Source organism: Eumetopias jubatus, unplaced genomic scaffold (assembly GCF_037043125.1).
Source record: "Eumetopias jubatus isolate StellerSeaLion01/CBP00866 unplaced genomic scaffold, mEumJub1_p1.0 scaffold_13, whole genome shotgun sequence".
Lineage (NCBI taxonomy): Eukaryota > Metazoa > Chordata > Mammalia > Carnivora > Otariidae > Eumetopias > Eumetopias jubatus.
The window spans coordinates 6,708,611-6,726,842 of NW_028274819.1; the positions used below are offsets into that span (position 1 = coordinate 6,708,611).

General features: G+C 49.7%; 2 protein-coding genes and 1 long non-coding RNA gene across 3 annotated transcripts; 2 read left to right on the plus strand and 1 right to left on the minus strand.

Moving 5' to 3' along the window:
- The first annotated feature begins 979 nt into the window (after window positions 1-979).
- Window positions 980-4,595, plus strand: CFL1 (cofilin 1). Its single transcript, XM_028118039.2, has 4 exons — window positions 980-1,091; window positions 3,221-3,528; window positions 3,781-3,857; window positions 4,074-4,595. Exons 1-4 carry the CDS (start codon window positions 1,089-1,091, stop codon window positions 4,184-4,186), a joined length of 501 nt encoding a protein of 166 aa, XP_027973840.2. The 5' UTR covers window positions 980-1,088; the 3' UTR covers window positions 4,187-4,595.
- Window positions 4,596-5,769: 1,174 nt separating this feature from the next.
- On the plus strand, window positions 5,770-16,903 carry LOC148162587 (uncharacterized). The gene is made up of 4 exons (XR_015766688.1): window positions 5,770-6,365; window positions 9,492-9,593; window positions 15,630-15,787; window positions 16,580-16,903. It is a non-coding gene; the product is annotated as an uncharacterized LOC148162587 (long non-coding RNA).
- SNX32 (sorting nexin 32) lies at window positions 5,775-17,740 on the minus strand. Its single transcript, XM_088018038.1, has 13 exons — window positions 17,645-17,740; window positions 9,951-10,055; window positions 9,458-9,568; window positions 9,191-9,312; window positions 8,885-9,008; window positions 8,619-8,723; window positions 8,320-8,425; window positions 8,058-8,133; window positions 7,746-7,785; window positions 6,883-6,969; window positions 6,604-6,763; window positions 6,438-6,523; window positions 5,775-6,103 (listed from the first exon to the last, which is right to left on the minus strand). The coding sequence occupies exons 1-13, from the start codon at window positions 17,678-17,680 to the stop codon at window positions 6,050-6,052; spliced, it is 1,212 nt and encodes a 403-aa protein (XP_087874164.1). The 5' UTR covers window positions 17,681-17,740; the 3' UTR covers window positions 5,775-6,049.
- Window positions 17,741-18,232: the final 492 nt, after the last annotated feature.

Sequence of the window (18,232 nt, forward strand, 5' to 3'; positions counted from 1 at the left end):
TCATTTACGCTATTCAGCTGATGGGACCAGTACTCTCAGTTCCCTTGTTGGCGATTCTGTAGTGTCTTTCGGCAGAGCCGAAGGCCTTGGTCGTACTGCGAGGCCAACGAAAACTTCCCGTAGTCCCCACCCGTTTCTTTTTTTGAAACTTAGGCTAACACAGAGCTGTGTCTTAATTTTTCCGTGTTTTAAGTTAACTGTATGCCTGGCTATCCACTCGAGAACATGATTCAAGTCTGGTTTAATATCTGTTTCTTCTTTTCAGTGTGTTTAGTAAAAGGCACACAATCTTTGAATTGATCGCACAACCCCCTGCCCTTCTCCATTTTTCGTGAATTTGCCAGACATCTTTAAAACAAGGACAAAGCTCTATCTTTTAAAGACTTCCTTGTAGCCTTTCTCTTGTGTTTTTTCTTCTTACTCTAATTTTACTGAAGTTGCATATGGCCTTTTCTCAGGAGACGAGTGGCTTTGCACATGAAGGGTACTCAATGAATTGTTTATCGGGTTGAAGACACTTTACACTTGTGATTCTCCTTGCTCTATCTAGGACTAGATTCCAGGCCAATAAATAGTTGCTTCAATTCAGAAAAGCAAAACACTAAACTCGGAATTTTCAGACCAGAACCTGCCAAAATAGATCTTAGGAAACAGTTTCGCCGCGGCTGAAGAACGGCGAGGTCGAGGGCTCATTTTTGGGTCACATTACCTAGCGCGGGGGGGGGGGCCTTTGCTCAGCTGAGCGTTTCCTGGAAAATTCGACCAATGGGCGCGCTCTCCGTGCCATGGCCCTAGTCCCTCTTGGCTGTCTCGGACTACATTTCCCAGCATGTAACGTGGCGCTGGGAGGCCGGCTGGCGAAAAAGACTCCGTTACCCAGTGAGCACGAGGACGGCGCAGGACCCCTGGACTTCATTTCCCGTCGGCCCATGGGGGGAGCGCCGGAAGCCCGCCCCGCCCCTCATTGTGCGGCTCATACTAAACGGAAGGGGCCGGGAGAGGCCGCGTTCAGTCGGATCCCGGCAGCAGCTGCAGCGGCTCTCATCTCTCCTGACTCTCCTTGCTATCTCTCTTTCGCTTCCGGAAACATGGTGAGCAGCAGGCCTTGGCGACTGACGGGAGGGGGCTGCGAGTCGGTCGTCTGAGCGCAGGGGAGGGAACGGTGGAGCGACGTCGGCACCCCCTCCCCCAGCGCCCCGGGCGGGATGAGGGTCTCGGGCTGAGAGGCGGGCGGCGTTGGGACGCGCGTGCGCGCCCGCGGGCGCTGGAGAGGGCTGGCTCGGCCGTAGCTCGCGCGCCCCCTGGGCTCCCTTCCCCTCCCCCACTGCGCTGCTGCGCCCGCGCGGACACCGGCTATGGGGGAGGGGTCCTTGGCGCGCGCGCGCCCGCCCCTCGCGGAGCAGCCGGTGGCGCGCGCTGAGGCAAGTCGGTTCACGGGGGCGCGCGTTTTACGGGAGCACGCGGCATCCGAACACGGCCCGAGGGCGGCGAGGGAAAAGCGCGCGAGCGGTCTCGGCGCGCGCGCCCCACCCAAGGGCTGTTCCTGTCTCCGCGTCACCCTCCCTCGGCTGGCGGGTCTGTAGAGAGCAGGTGGCAGGGATGTCTGCGCCCAGGAGGGGCGGGGGCGGAGGGCCAACGGAGATGCGGGGGCGGAGGGGTCCGAGTGCTAGCGCTGGGGATTAAGGGCTTGCACCGCGCCACCCGGAACTGCGGGTTTGCACCGCGGAGCTTACGGCCCTGCGAGGGAACCCACAAAGCGATCTGGGTTCTCTGCTGTGTGCATCCGGCAAAGGCTGGAACGGCACAGTCGGCCGGCGCGTGCGCACACGCTCAGGCCCCCGCCGCTGGGCCGAAGCCCTGGACAAGCGGGGCCTTCGGCTTTCCCGGATGGGGCCTGAGGGTGGAGCCGAGTTTAGGGAAGTGACCCAGGCAGGCATCGCCCGGAAACCACCCCGCCCCCTGTGTTCGGCCCCAGGGCTACGAGAACTGAAGGTTGTGTAAATCGTCCAGGCTCCGGCCGGCAGCGGAGGGGGCTGATGCGCCTGTCGGTAAAGGTGATTCCTCGGGGTTGAGGCTCTGGGGTGCTACTGCCTCCGGGTACTGCTTTCTCCCGGACGGGGCAGGGGCAGGGCCCGGGCGAGCGCTTTTCCCCCCGCCTACTCCGGAAGCGGCTGAGTCACGTGGCCGGCTTCCTCTGCAGTTCCGGGAGCGGGGGGCGCGGCAGATTTCACTGTGGTCTGTAGCCCCCCTCCTGGCTAGGGTGTCCCCCCAACTCGACCCAAAACAGACGTTTAAAGAGCTCTCGAGGACCGTGGGTATTTGGTTCTGACCTGCTAACTTATGTCAGCGATCTTTGAGTCCTACATTTTCTGCGGAGGACGGGGAGTTAATGGGTTAGGGCTTTAATTAGGGATCGTGATTCTTGCCTTGAAGAAGACCCCAGCAAAGAAGAGGGCGGTTTGTGAACAACTGCACTGAGTAGTTCTGATGGACTTAACGAGAACTGTTAAACTCGTTGGTGTCTTGTCTACCATTGTGGGGTCCTGTTCTCCTTCCAGAAGAGGTGGTTATAACCTGGGTGCTTTGAGTCTCTCTTTCTTGTGAAGTTTTGAGTCAGCACTCTTATCCAAAAGCTGAGATGCAGTACTGTGAGTAAGAAACGAGTCAGTAGGGTGCCTGGGTGGCTCAGTTGGTTAAGCAACTGCTTTCAGCTCAGGTCGTGATCCTGGAGTCCCTGGATCGAATCCTGCATCGGGCTCCCTACTCGGCAGGGAGTTTGCTTCTCCCTCTGACCCTAATCCCTGTCATGTGCTCTCTCTCATTTTCTCTCTCTCAATAAATAAAATCTTAAAAAAAAAAAAAGAAAAGAAACGAGTCAGTAGCCTGTGGATTCTTTTAATTCTGGGCTTACATCAAAGCCAAGGTTCTGCTTCTTACAGGTCCTCAGTTTCTAGGCTGTAAGATGTTGGGTGAGGAAGAATGATGTTGAATTAGATGATTAGAGGTTCTTCTAAGGCTGCCCTTCTGGGGTTTTCTCATTTGGTCCTTGGACAGTGGCTTGGGTGGGAAAATAGTGACACTTGGCTTGGGAAGGGGAAGTGATGATCTCTTGGTTGAGGACTTGTTGGCATCCAAGATGGATCTCTTAAGATTACAAAGGAGGGACTTCAGGGGGAGTCCCAAAGTCTTCTTTTATGAAGTATATGTGGCTCGTCCCTAGGCCTCCGGCGTGGCGGTCTCTGACGGTGTCATCAAAGTGTTCAATGACATGAAGGTGCGCAAGTCCTCGACACCAGAGGAGGTGAAGAAGCGCAAGAAGGCGGTACTCTTCTGCCTGAGCGAGGACAAGAAGAACATCATCCTGGAGGAGGGCAAGGAGATCCTGGTAGGTGATGTGGGCCAGACTGTAGACGACCCCTACGCCACCTTTGTCAAGATGCTGCCAGACAAGGACTGCCGCTATGCCCTCTATGATGCAACCTATGAGACCAAGGAGAGCAAGAAGGAGGATCTGGTGTTTATCTTCTGGTGAGCTCCCCTGCGGGCGCTTCTTCCTACCACTTGCCCTAGCTCTGCCTCTCCCTCCTTTCTCAGCATGGGAACCTCTGTGAGTTTTGGGGGGGAGGGTGTTGTAACAAAACACTTGTCAGTGGGGAACTTGGTCAAAGCTTGAGTGCGGGAACCAGCTCAAGGATTTCTCGAAGTGTTCTCTCACTTGAGGGCACTTGCAGACTCGGAGAGGGAACTTTGTTGCATATTCTCTGATTGTCTTCCCTCCAGGGCACCTGAGTCTGCACCTCTTAAGAGCAAAATGATTTATGCCAGCTCCAAGGATGCCATCAAGAAAAAGCTGACGGGTAAGGGCCAGCATTGGTGCCACGCACTTCTTCGCTCAGGCTTTGGCTGTAGGGTGGGGTGAAAGGCTTGGTATATGAGATACCTCCCCCCTCCTCTTCCCTGCCTGGTGGAAGGTAACCTTGTCCTTTCCATCTGTTTTGATTGGCTCCTTCCCAGCCCCAACTTCCCCTCCCCCAGTGCATCCTGCTCACAGATGCTCCCCTTCTTCCTCACAGGGATCAAGCATGAATTACAAGCAAACTGCTACGAGGAGGTCAAGGACCGCTGCACCCTGGCAGAGAAACTGGGGGGCAGTGCTGTCATCTCTCTGGAGGGCAAGCCTTTGTGAGCCCCCTCCAGCCCCCTGCCTGGAGCATCTGGCAGCCCCAGACCTGCCCATGGGGGTTGCAGGCTGCCCCCTTCCTGCCAGACCGGAGGGGCTGGGGGGATCCCAGCAGGGGGAGGGCAATCCCTTCACCCCAGTTGCCAAACAGCCCCCCCTCACCCCCTGGACCTTCCTCCTCCCTCCACCCCTGACGGTTCTGGCCTTCCCAAACTGCTTTTGATCTTCTGATTTCTCTTGGGTTGAAGCAGACCAAGTTCCCCCCAGGCACCCCAGTTTGGGGGGGCCTGTATTTTTTTTAACGACACCCCAATTCCCCACCTGTTCCTCCCTTTTCCCATGCTGCCAACTTCTAACCGCAATAGTGACTCTGTGCTTGTCTGTTTAGTTCTGTGTATAAATGGAATGTTGTGGAGATGATCCCTCCTTGCGCCGCCTGGTTCCCCTCCCCTTTTCCCCTGGTCTTGGCCACCCATGGAAGCAGGACCAATAAGGGACCTTCAATTAAAAAAGAAAAAAAAACCACACACACAACAATAAAAAGGCTCACTAATGGGATGTTTGTTTCAGGGTTGGGGCCCAAGGGACCTTGCAGGGGAAGGTATGCTGAGATAATGAACAGCATCTTTTCTCTATACCCAGCTTCCATCCACCCCCTTAATTTGGCCCTAGCGACTGGCTGAGCCTCTTTCTGACAGCTGTCACTCATAAGTGGTACCACAGTTGGGCCCAAACTGACCGCTGGGGAGTTAGGTGAACTGGGGTGTGTGTCCTGCCAGCTGCAAGAGCCCTTTGGGCAAAAGGGGCTTTGTGCCTGAACTCTTTTCTCCTGTAGCCTCTTACCCAGGTGGGCAGCTGGGCAGTGAGGCCTATTCTCCAACCCTATGCTCAGGCCTGCCTAGTGTGGGCTGTGAGATTGCAAGTTACAAAGCGCTTCTTGAGCTGTTCTGTCTTCAAGGTTCTTTCTGGTTTTTGTCTGCCTTCTTTCATGGATGTCTGACTCATCTATGAGGGCCGGGTCCAGTGGCTGCTGTGAGTCAGAAGCCAATGAGCCTTTGGCCTTCTGCAGATGTGACTGGAGTCCAGGGTGGGGCCAAGCCAGCTGGAGCCCAGGACTTCAGACCGGAGTGTCTTGGGTCCCACCTCCCTGTGTTTAACCAAGAGGGTGTTGGCTAGAGCCCCAAGCCTTTTGTCAGTATTGCTGCAGGCTCTCTCCAATCTACATTGGGTTTTTGCCTGCCTGGGAGGTAAAGGTATCCTAGAAATCTCACCCTAAGGGTGTGAATGTAGGGTTTATCACATACACACCCCAACCTGAACTGTTGGCGGGGGGAAGCCTGTTAAACTTGGTTCCTTAGTTCTTTGGAGCTTGCCAGTATCTCTAAGTGGAAAGCAGGAAGAGTAGTTATTTTTGACACTGCGGCGGGTGGTGCACAAGGGTCCGGTGTCCATAATGCCCTGGGTAAAGGTGTACCTGGTGGGTCCTGGAGCTGTGGGAAGTAAGGACAAGCAGGCCTCCTTGCGCAGGCTTTTTATTTGTGAACAGGCTGGGGACAAACGAACTTTGGGGGGGTGGGGAGGCGCAGAGGGTTGCTGGGGGCAGCCTCTCAGATTCCAGGAGAGGTGGGAGGTCCAGGCTCCTGGCCTCCCCTAGGTTGGGGTTCTTACCTGTGGCCCAAGTATGGTACACATGTTGCCCTAGCTTCCTCTTGCAGGACCTGGCACTTTTGGGTGGGAGTGGGGCTTGGGCTTGCCCTGGGAGATCATGGGGCATGGCTAATAGCTGCTGTGGTTGGGGAGGTGGTATCTTGGGGTAGGGAATCTGGGGGACTTTTGCCAGTAAAGGCTCTGAAGTAGGCTCTGGCTGCACTAAGGCTCCCCCTTGAGGGCGACAAGGGTGTTCCGGAGAAGCAGGGTGCTGGCCTGCAGAGGAGAGAGGTCTTGATGTCCCTGGCCCACTGCCAGCCTGCTGCCTGATAAAATGTGCTGTTCTTTCCACACCTATTAACTCCTGCCCTCCTCCCTCTTGCATCCCTGTCCTTAGCAATAGTGCTGCCATTTATTGAGGGCTTAATGATGAGAAGGGAAGAGTCCTGGTCCAAGATTGGACATGACCCTGAAAGTCAATGGGGACTGCTCAGGGATGCCAGACCACCTTCCCCCAACACACGTTTGCCAGTACTTGGTAAGAACCTAGAGGTCTGGGAGTGGATGGCAGGGAGGCAGCAAGAGTGCACAGTGAGGGTGGAGGGCTCACCTTGGCATGTTTGAGCTCCAGCTCTGCCAACTCTATGAGGTTCTTGCGGAAGGAGGAGACACGGCGGGACTTGAAATCCATGAGCTCTGGTGGGGAGGGAGGAGAAATGGGGACCCTGGCAGGGTAGGCAGCCCAGCGGCAGGGGCTCTGGGGCCATGGGGCTTACCCTGCTTGGCTGAGTCTGAGAGGCGCTCAAAGCGTTGGCAGCACTGTTGTTGGTGGCTCTCAGCAGTCCGCACCTCCCGGTTCCTAGTGCGTGCCTTGTCCAGTGCTTTGTTGGCGTTCTCATAGTCAGCCAGTGCTCGAAGCCGCCGGTACAGCAGGTCCTGGGGCCAGCAGGGGCACGGGATCACTGTTGCCCATTGCCTCATCTGCCTGCCCTCCCCTGTTGCTCCAGTCCTGCTGTCCTCCAGCCCTGAAGTTTGTTCTGGGGGCCATAGCTCACCTTGGCTGCCTGTGAGTCTCGCATGTAGTATCTCAGCATGTCTGACAGCTTGAGGTCCTCATCAGATGCCACTCGGCCCTCCAGCTTCTGAATCAGGAAATTTGGAGGCTGGGGAGGGAACTTGGAGAGGAGCTGCCAAGGGCTGGTGTGCTGCTGCTCATCTCAATATCCAACAGAGTCACTTGATAAACACTCTAGGTCAAACCCTGATGTTCAGGGGAGCAGGCCAAGGAAAACTTGACAGAAGAGTGGCATCTGACCTAGATCTTGGGGGTTGACTAGGAATCTGACAACAGCCAAAGGCTCTGCAGGTGTGCAAGCCTCGTATGTGTTCAGGGAGCCGTGAGGTCAGTGGGAGCGTTTGGATGGCAGTGGCTGGATTCCAAAAGACCTAAAATGTAAGCTAAGGACTTCGGGCTTTGTGTTTTGGGTAGTTCTGGGAGGGGCAGGGTCACTGAAGGCCCTTGAGAAGAGAGGTGGTCCAGCAGACATTTTAGAAAGATTGGCACACTGCAGTGACTCTCGGAGAAGAGTTCAGGAAGTATGTGTCTGGGGCAGGGTGTTGGCAGTGTGTGCAGCCTGCCAGAGGCACGTGGCACATCCTTGTAAATGGCTTGCCAGGCCTGGTTCCCACCCCTGCCCCCATCACTTCACACACACACTTGAGGCTGGATCCCTGTCCACCCTCCATTTCATTTAACTACGGCTTAACTGAAGGTGAGTCCAGGGTATCAACTGGGCCCAAGTTATCACCAAACGTTCCAAAATGATCCTGGAACTTTCCCCTCTTTCAGGAGGAGATATTTCGTCCCTGCAAAGGATCATTGATTGGGTGCCCTTCCAGTACAGAAGGCAGGACTCACCCTTAGTCGTTCAAAGAGTTCTGCCAATTTGAGGAAACTCCTAGGAGGCAGTGGGGGAGAGTTAGGGCAGGGGTCTTGAGAGGGTGTTGCTTAAAGCCTCCCTGCCCTTAGCGCTGCTGTCCCTAATGCCCTGTAGTGGGGAAATCTCCCTCTGCTCTTTACCAAATCCCAGCAGGAACTTCACCTCCCACCTACAGCTGATGGTACATTTCCATAGTGACTCCTCATGGGCAGACACAGTATTACAGGCATAGAGAGAGGCGGGGGGGGGGGGAGGGCGGAAGGGCAGGAGGGGTGAGAGGGAGTCCTCACATCTTTAGCTGGTTGACTTCTTGTGTTCCCAGACTATTCAGTGCAGCAGAGATAGGGATATAATCATCTGCCAGGCCTGCTGGGGAACAGCCCTCCATCAGAACCCCTTGGTCTGCACATCAAGCCCCACCCCTGGTGTTTGTGTCATGGAGAGACACAGGGCATTTCTTGCTCTTTTCCCTCCCCACAGGGAGTAGGAATGCTGAGAAGGAATGCCAGGGAGAAGGGGCAGGGAACCCAGGGCCCCTTGGGCCCTGCGTACACTTGTGGGAGTGCATGACACGGTCTGCCCGCAGGCAGGCGTCCCGGATGCGGGTGTGGTACTCCAGCAGGAAGGTCCTCTCATGCTCAAAGAAGTCATCCACCTCCTAAGGGAGCCAGACAGGAGCCACTTACACTGAGTCAGCAGGGACATGGTGGCCATGGACACGCAGGAATGGCACAATTTCCCTCTAGGCCATGCCCCACCAGTGGTTTCCCTCCCACGGCCACCCTGGGCCTCAATGTTTGCTGTGGACTTGAGGCCCTGGGTTGAATCCACAGAGGGGTCCCAAGGGTCACCTTTAGCCCTGACATGCTGGTGATAAGGGCTTCATCTGCAGACTTCACAATATTCCTCAGAAAACCCCCAAGAAGCTCCTTCCTGTTCTTTCCTCGGACACTCAGCTGAAGCACACGGAGAGAGTATGGTGTTGGGGTGGGCATTCGCACCTCCCACCCCAGGCTCATGTCACTCATGGAGCTGATGAGACAGAGGCTTGAGCCCACCTAGTGCCCTGCCCCCTACCCCCAAGGGTGACCCAAGGGTGTACTCTGGCCCAGCTCACATCCTGGCCATATTCCAAAAAGACAAAGAAGTTGTGGTCTCGACGCAAGGTAGGGTGGGCTGCCAGGCGCTGCAGAAAGACCTCATGCATTGCAACTGTCTTCTTAAAGATAGCCAGGTACTCCCTGCAGGAAATGGCAGGCAGCTCATGGGCCATCCTTGGCTCTGATTATCCTGCCCCCTTCCCCTCAGAAGCCCTGAGGTCAGAGGTCAGGGTCTCTAACCATAGGTGATGAAATCCTGGGACTCGCAGGTGGGGGGTGGGCTTGGAGCTTCATCATAGACAAGGAAAGGAAGTAGCACTCACGCTTCCAGCTCCTGCTTCATTTTGGCAAACTCTTCCCGCGTGATGGAGCTGTCCCCCTCACCCAACTTCTGCAGCTTTTCCCTTGAAGCCTCAAAGTCTGGCCTTGGAGGGGCTGGGGGGATCTGCTCAAAGGAGGGACAGAGCTGGCAGGCCTCTTGTTGCTGAGAAGGCCATCACCCACACCCAGAAGTGTTGCCCAGCCTTCCATCCCCACCCAAGCACCCTGGCCTGCCCCTCACAGCCCCAGCCCATCCAGCCCTTCCTCACGATGAGGCCGGCGTACTCCTCATTTTCCACGTAGGCGTCATGGAGCCAGATGAACTCCTCATGCTGTCGCACGACTGAGAACTCCGTCTGGGCGAAGTGAGGGAGGCAGCTCTGGAAGCCGGGAAGCCTGTCTGAGGTATCTCTCCTCCCCTCCCAAACCCTGCACCCGCCAAGCATCCTGGGCACCCACTTTGGGGCTTCCCCAGTCCCACATCCCAGGTGAGGCCCAAGGTGGGCCTTGGTGACTCAGGTGTCCATGATTTCTGTAAGGATGATGGACAGGGCATGGCTAGGACTCAGCAAACAATCGATGCTTGCTTTCTCGGAGAGGCAGGGGGCAGGAGTCAGGTTGAGGAACAGGGCTCAAAGTTGATGTTGGCATCTGCCCCCCACCCCCCAGGCAAGCAAGGCTGGGGGAAGCAGGCTCCTCAAGCTCCTGAAGCCTCCCAAGGCAGCCTCCTGAACTGCCCTCTCGTTCCCCTGGCAGCCTCACCTTGGTTTGAACGGTGAATTTCACCTTGTCCCGCTCGCTCACTGCATCAGAGATCTCCACCTGTAAGGAGCTGTCTCCCTGCAGGTCCGCTGATACGGAGGAGGGCTGTCAAGGAGGGGAGGTCTCTGACATGACTGACCACAGCCCCTGACCGCATCCTCACCGCAGACTTCAGGTCCTCCTGCAAAGCCCACCTCAGCAGCATTGCTTCTTCAATGCCCTGGGGTCACCAGCTACCCCTAGAGGGATCCTGATAAGTCACTGCTCAGGGCTTTACAATTACTACAACACTTTCCCACATTTCCATCCTCAGAAGCAGGCCGACTTCCCACTTTATAGATATGGAAACTGAGACCACCAGAGAGGTGAGATAAGTTGTCCAAAATCCCACAGCTGCAAAGTGGCGGGGCCAGATTTGAACCCAGTTTCTCAAATTCCAAACCCCAAGTACTTTCTCAGCTACCAGCTCACCTCTTCCCCAGCTGGTTACTTCAGGCACCTTTTCACCAGGGCCCAGAGTGAGCTAGATAAGAAGCTCTCACCCCTTTTGAGGGGTTCTTGAAACCATTCTATTCACCTCATTTAGTGCCAAGAGGCATTGGCTTGTGGGCAAAGCACATGCGTTTCTCTAAGTGAAAAGATCCGTGAGGCACCAAACTACGAGCTCATCCTTGCATTGAGCTTTTCAACACGGTTATTGAACACCTACTCTGTCTATACCACTGTGCCAAGTGAAGGGAAGAAGCCACTGTACCTTCAAGCGTTCTCACCAATATATAAACTGGCACCTGCCCACGGCTCACTTCCCCTCACTCTCTCTCACAGGCTCTGGCACACATTTGGCACAACTATGGACAACTATTCTGACTTCTGTCACCACAGATTATTTTTACCTGGACTTAAAACTTCATGGGAGTGCAATTACACAGTCTATATGCTCTTGTGTCCGTGGTCTTTAGTGAGACCCATCTATGTTGTTGAGTGCAGCAGGAATTCTCTTTCATTGCTATGTAGTATTCCATATGAATGCATCATAGCTTATGTATCTATTCTACTGTTGGTAGTCATTTAGATTATTTCAAGATTGGCCTATTATGGATAAAGCTGCTGTGAACATTCTTGCGTATGTCTTTTATAGGGTAGGCATGTGTTTAAATGCTTTTGTAGACACTGCCAGTTTTTCAAGGTGATTGTAAAAATTTATACTCCTGCCAGCATTGTATGAAAATTCCAGTTGCACCACGTCCTTGCCAGTACTGAGAGTTCTTAGTCCTTTTTATGTTAGCCATACTGGTGGAGGCATGGTAATTGAGCATTGTAGCTTTAACTTGTATTCCCTGGGGAGGAATGATGTTGAACACCATTTTATGTATCTATTGCCCACTTGGAGATCTTTTGTAAAGTGCCTATTCAAGTCTTTTCCTCCTCCCTTCCCCTCCCCTCCTCTTTTAAAATTCAGATCGTCTTTTTCTTACTGATTTGTAGGGACTCTTTATATACCCTGGATACAAGTCCTTTGTCAGTTATCTCTGTTGCCAATATCTCCTACTCTTTGGGTTGCCTTTTCACTCTTTTAATGACCTATAATTTTACAAGCTCCAATATGTCAGTCTTGTCTTTTGTGATTAAGGATTTTTGTGTACTCCTGAAGAAAATTTTGCCTACCTCCAGGTCATGAAGATATTCTATTTTTTTTTCTTCTAGAAATTAATAGTTTAAGCTTTTATATTTAGGTCTATGATCCACCTTCACTTCATTTTGTAAACAGTGTAAGGTATAGGTTATGACTCATTTTTGCCATATAATAGCCAGTTATTTTAGCACTATTTGTTTAAAAAAGACTATCTTTTGAGTATTGATTTGCTTTGGTGCACATCTTGATAGAAAATAAATTGACTTCGTAAGTGTTAGCAATTCTGTACTATCTTTCCTCTTCCACTGATCCATATGTCTGTATTTTTGATATATCACACTGTCTTGATTACTATAATTGACAAACTTGAAATCAGATAGAATTAACAACTTTGTTCTTTTTTTTTTTAAAGATTTTATTTATTTATTTGAGAGAGAGAATGAGAGATAGAGAGCACGAGAGGGAAGAGGGTCAGAGGGAGAAGCAGACTCCCTGCTGAGCAGGGAGCCCGATGTGGGACTCGATCCCAGGACTCCAGGATCATGACCTGAGCCGAAGGCAGTCGCTTAACCAACTGAGCCACCCAGGCACCCAACAACTTTGTTCTTTTTCAAAATCATTTTGGCTATTTAGATCTTTGCATTTCTGTATAAATTGTAGACTCAGCTTGTTATTTTACACCCAAAACACTTGCTGGGATTTTGATTGAGATTAAATTGGATCTATAGATCAATTTGGGAAGGATAGACATTTTTACAATTTTGAATCTTCCAATCCATCAACATGAAATATCTTTCCAATTATTTAGATCTTCTTTAATGTTTCTCAGTAATGTTTTGTAGTGTTCTCTGTAAAGTTTTTGCACATCTTTGTTAGATTTATTCCTAAGTATTTTGTGATTTTTTATTGTTGTTGCTATCTGAAATATTTTTAAAAATTTCATTCCCTAGTTATTTGTTGCTAGTATGTAGAAACACACAATTGATTTTTATATATTTACTTTGTGTCCAAGAACTGTGCTATATTTACTTACTACTTTTTTTTTAAGATTTTATTTATTTATTTGAGAGAGAGAGAATGAGAGAGAGAGAGCACATGAGAGGGGGTAGGGTCAGAGGGAGAAGCAGACTCCCTGCCGAGCAGGGAGCCCAATGCAGGACTCGATCCAAGGACTCCAGGATCATGACCTGAGCCAAAGACAGTTGCTTAACCAACTGAGCCACCCAGGCGCCCTTTACTTACTACTTTTAATAGTTTGTAGATTATTTTGGATTTCTTCCATATACAATCCTATAATATAAAATAATAACAGTTCTAGTTTTTCTTTTCCAACCTTTATACCTTTTACTTTTTCTTGCCTTATTGCACTTGCTAGAACCTCTAGCACAATGCAGAAGTGGTGACATGGTGAAAAAGGAAATCCTTGTCCCTGATCTCAGAGGGAATGCATTCAAAATGTAATCCTAAAGATGATTAATTCTGAATCAGATTAATGAGACTCCCTTCTATGCCTAGTTTGGTAAGAGTGTTGATTTTTATCAACGTTCCCTCCATTTATTGAGATATCAAATGGGTTTTCCTGTTATTCTGTAATGTCCCAAATTTCACTGATAGATTTTCAAATACTGAACCACCCTGCATTCCTGGAATAAGGCCTTCATCATGAAGTATTATCTTTTTGTTTTTTAGTTTTTATTTTTTTAAAGGTTTTATTTATTTATTTACTTGAGAGAGAGACAATGAGCATGCAAGCAAGTGATCGGGCAGTGGGGGGCAGAGAGAGAGGGGCAAGCAGACTCTGCGCTGAGTGTGGAGCCCAATTCAGGGCTCAATGCCACCACCCTGAGATCATGACCTAAGCTGAAATCAAGAGTTGGACGCTTAACCAACTGACCTACCCAGGTGCCCTGAAGTATTATCTTTTTATATATTGCTTATTCAACTTGATAATATTTTATTTGTGATTTTTCCATTTACGTTCACAAGAGAGATTAACTTGTGTTTTTTCCTTTCTCTTAATGTTTTTGACAGGATATTTTGTGGTAAAATATGCATATCATAAAATTTACCATTTTAACTATTTTAAAGTGTACAGTTTATTGATATTAAGTATATTCACACTGTTGTGCAACCATCACCATCATCTACCTCCTCTTGACAGGTTTTTGTATCAAGGTTATATTGTCCTCCGAAAATAAGTTGGAATTGTGCCTTCTATTTCTGTTTTTGGAATAATTTATATGAGAATGGTATTAGTTTTCCTTTAATGCTTCAAAGAATTCACATGTGAAATTATATTGCTTAGAGAGGTATTTTTGGAAAAGTTTTTAATTATAGATTTACTTCCTTTAATAGACATAGGACTATTGAGATTTTCTACTTCTTATTTCAGGTTTGGTAAGTTGCATTTTTCAAGTAGTTTGTCCATTTTGTTTAAATTCTGTCATTTGTTGGCATAAGCTTGTTCTTAAATTCTTTTATTTTTATTTATTTATTAATATTTTATTTATTTATTTGAGAGAGAGAGTGAAAGCATGAGCGGGGGGAGGAGCAGAGGCTATGGAGAAGCAGAATCCCCACTGAGCAGGGAGCCCAATGTGGGGCTCAATCCCAGCACCCAGGATCATGACCTGAGCCAAAGGCAGACACCTAACCGACTGAGCCACCCAGGAGCCCCTCTTATTATCTTTTTTTTTTAAAGATTTTATTTATTTATTTGAGAGAGAGGATGAGAGAGAGAGAGAGAAAACACATGAGACGGGGGGAGGGTCAGAGGGAGAAGCAGACTCCCTGCCGAGCAGGGAGCCCAATGCTGGACTCGATCCAGGGACTCCAGGATCATGACCTGAGCCAAAGGCAGTCGCTTAACCAACTGAGCCACCCAGGCTCCCATCTTTTTTTTTTTTTTAAAGATTTTATTTATTTATTTGAGAGAGAGAGCATGAGGGGGGAGGGTTAGAGGGAGAAGCAGACCCCTGCTAAGCAGGGAGCCTGATGTGGGTTGATCCCGGGACTCCAGGATCATGACCCGAGCCGAAGGCAGTCATTTAACCAACTGAGCCACCCAGGCCCCCTCTCTTAATATCTCTTTAATGACTGAAACATCTCTATCAACGTGCACTTTCTCATTCTTGATATTGGTAATTAATATTTTCTCCCTCGCTCTCAGTCTCCCTCTTGCTCTCTCTTTCTCTCTTTTATCAGTCTTGCTAGATGCTTATCAATTTTTTAGTATTTTCAAAAAACTATTTTGGGCATTCTTGAATTTCTATATTTGTATATTTACCTTCTATTAATTGATTTCTGCTCTTTATTATTTCCTTCCTTTTACTTTCTTGGGGTTTAAATTGTTCTTCTTTTTCTAGTTTCTTGAGATTGAAATGTAGATCACTGGGGCCCCTGGGTGGCTCAGTTGTTTAAGCATCTGCCTTCAGCTCAGGTCCTGGGGTCCTGGGATGGAGTCCCACATTGGGCTCCTTGCTCAGCGGGGAGCCTGCTTCTCACTCTACCTGCCACTCCCCCTGCTTGTGCTCTCTCTTTGACAAATAAAGAAATAAAATCTTTAAAAAACAAAACAAAAAAGAAATGTGGATCACTGAATTTTTCAACCTTTCTTCTTTTCTGAAATATGCATTTGGAGGTGTAAGTTTCCCCCTGGGTACTTCTTTAGCTGCATCTCCAGTTTTGACATATATTTTCAAAATCATTTCTTTAATTTCTAATTTTCATTGTAATTTCTTATTTGACCTATGAATTACTTAGAAGCATGTTGCTTACTTTCCAAATATTTTGGAATCTAGTTATCTTTTTGTTTTGATTCCCTGTTAATTCTAGTGGGACAGAGATCTCATTCTATGATTTCAATGTTTCAAAACTTGTTGATACTTGCATTATAGCCCAACATATAATGTATTTTGGTAAATGTTTCAAGTGCACTTGAAAAGAATGTGTTTCCTGCAGTTGTTGGGTACAGAGCTCTAATTAAACCAATTAGATCAAGTTGATTAATCATGGTATTTTATTTATTTTATTTATTTATTTGACAGAGAGAGAGAGCAGAGCGGTAGGCAGAGGAAGAGGGAGAAGCAGGCTCCCCACTGAGCAAGGAGCCCGTTGTGGGGCTCAATCCCAGGACCCTGGGATCATGACCTGATTTGAAGGCAGACGCTTAACCGAAAGAGCCACCCAGGCACCCCTAATCATGGTATTTTAAATCTTCAAAATCCTTACTTGATTTTTTTTGGGGGGGGGCTTGTTGAGAGAGTGTGTTAAACCTCTAATTGTGAGTTTGTCTTTTTCTCCTTTTAATTCTGTAATCTTTTACTATGCATAGTTTGAAATGATGCTATTCATTGCATATAAATTTAGGACTGTTTTCTCTTCCTGTTGAATTGACTCTTTAATCATTATAAAATGATTAAACGACACCCAGTATGTGTCGTTTGACAGAATATAGTTGTCTTTTAAAAATCCAATCTGAGGGGCGCCTGGGTGGCTCAGTTGGTTAGGTGTCAGAATCTTGGTCTCAGCTCAGGTCTTGATCTGGGGTTGTGAGTTCAAGCGCCACGTTGGGCTCCATGCTGGGCTCCATACTGGGCATGAAGCCTACTTAAAAAAAATCCAATCTGAAAAAAAAAATCCAGTCTCAATTTTTTTTTAAGTAACCTTACACTCAAGGTGGGGCTCAAAGTCTCAACCCTGAGATCAAGAGTTGCATGTTCTACCAACTGAGCCACCCAGGCCCCCTGAATATGTTTTTAATTGGAGGGTTTGGTCTATTCATAATTACTGTAATTACTGACATAAGCTATAAACCTACCATCTTGCTTTTTATTTTTTTTCTTTTTCTCATCTGTTTTTTTTTTTGTTGCTTTATTCTTTTTCCCTTGCCTTTTGTTAGATTAGTCAAGTATTTTTATATTATTTCATTTCCTCTTCTATTATATTTTTATTTACATCTTCATTTAGTATTCTTTTCATTTCTTTCTATTTAAAGGAGAATCTTGGAGATGGCGATGCTTACTCTAGAGGACAGGCTCTAATACTGGACTTTGAGAGAGTCTGGCACCTACAAAGTTTGGGAATGGACCCATCAGTTTTATAGCCCAGTGTACATCCCATATGATAACAGTAACAACAACAACAACAAAATAGCTAACACATACTTGAGCTTCCTATATGCCAGGTACTGACCTAAGCATTTTACATATATTAACTGATTTAGCCATGAATATGAACATAAACATTGAAACAGATATTTTCTGCTCTATACTTTGTGTCTCTCAGCCCCTCTCAACTCTCCAAACTCTTCACTTGGCTTCTCTGAAATCCCCAGGGCAGCCTTCCCCTTTGTCCAACTGCAACCCCCCCAACACACACAATCTGGCTCATTGGTACAAGGGGCCCCTCACTCTCCTGTCTCCCTCCTGCTACCTTAGTATCTCTGCTCTAACCTGTACTGTTTGGTAACTGCTTGAGAGAGATGGAACTTCAAGGATGGACCACAGCTACTCCATCCTTGTCCTCAGCCACAGCCCACTATGCACATGCCTCCAGTGCTCAAAAGTGTGCACCTCTGTGAGCCCAGTGATGCTCAATAACTATTTGTTGAATGAAATCAAGAGGAAAGAGTGAAGAATTAATGATCTTATGATTATATGAACACAGGTGCACAAATGAAGCCATTAATGCTTAACTGGATTCCAACCCCCATTGGAAAAGGAGAAGGGTACTCCATCCTCTTCTCAATCCCTAACATCCCTCCTTCCTCTTCTTCCCTATTAGGCCAGGATCGTAAGTTGGTCCTGGGCAGGGGAGGAGTGGCAGTGACCGGTCCCTTTCCATCTGTCAGGGCAAAGGTGAATCCTGCCTCCTTTGGCATCCTCACCAAGCCCCATGCAGGTGCCACAGAGGCGCCCCACCCCTTTACCCCCTTGCTCAGGTCTCTCTAGCTCACGCGTGCGCGCGAACACACGCACACACGCCCCACTCCCTGATTGGGCATCACCGGGTATCATGGAGCGAGGTGAAGGTTGGGAGGGGGTTTGCATCCTTTCTTTACCTTGCTCTCCTTCCCAGTCTCTTGACGCCCCTCCATCACCCTTCTTCTTGGCTGCAGCACACAAGTATTCCGCGGCGGGCCAGTGCCCGCGCGCTCCCGCAGCTTCGTGCCCGGTAACTCGCCCGAGGCACGCGACCCTACCCGCTGACGGAGACACTCTCCCCTCCCTGCTAGGAGTCACCTGGAATCAGGCGTGGTTCCCACCCGTTCCTTCGCAGCTGCGCCTTTTGATTGGGTACCGGGTTCACCGTGAGCGACACCATTGGCTGCAACGCCTGTCGTTCCTTTGCTTGGCCCCAGCTTTTAAGGGGAAGCGCGTAACCCAGGGCCGGGAACGGGCGACAGTATGGGGGCTGGGGTCGGGGGTTCTGGGGTTACTGAGGTCTCGAGCCACGTCAGCCCCCGCCCCCAGGCTGGCAGTCTGTCGCCTGCCGCAGCTCCGGGCGGTGCCTTCCAACCGCCTCGCGCGGTCTGCGCGTGCGCACTAGCCAGGTCGCGCGCCCTCCAGGCGGTGGGCGAGGCGGTGGGCGAGGCGGCGGGCCAGTGGGCAGGGTGGCAGGGTGGGAGGGTAGGGCGGGGTGGGGAATG

What these genes read in the sequence shown, in the direction of transcription:
- CFL1 (XM_028118039.2), top strand. An exon ending in GATCTGGTGTTTATCTTCTG is followed by an intron (nt 3,529 to 3,780) that starts GTGAGCTCCCCT and finishes TCTTCCCTCCAG; the next exon opens with GGCACCTGAGTCTGCACCTC. An exon ending in CATCAAGAAAAAGCTGACGG is followed by an intron (nt 3,858 to 4,073) that starts GTAAGGGCCAGC and finishes TCTTCCTCACAG; the next exon opens with GGATCAAGCATGAATTACAA.
- SNX32 (XM_088018038.1), bottom strand. Translation starts at nt 17,680, where the DNA reads ATGGAGGGGCGTCAAGAGACTGGGAAGGAGAGCAAG. An exon ending in AGACTGGGAAGGAGAGCAAG is followed by an intron (nt 10,056 to 17,644) that starts GTAAAGAAAGGA and finishes CCTCCTTGACAG; the next exon opens with CCCTCCTCCGTATCAGCGGA. An exon ending in TGGAGCTCAAACATGCCAAG is followed by an intron (nt 6,104 to 6,437) that starts GTGAGCCCTCCA and finishes TCTCCTCTGCAG; the next exon opens with GCCAGCACCCTGCTTCTCCG.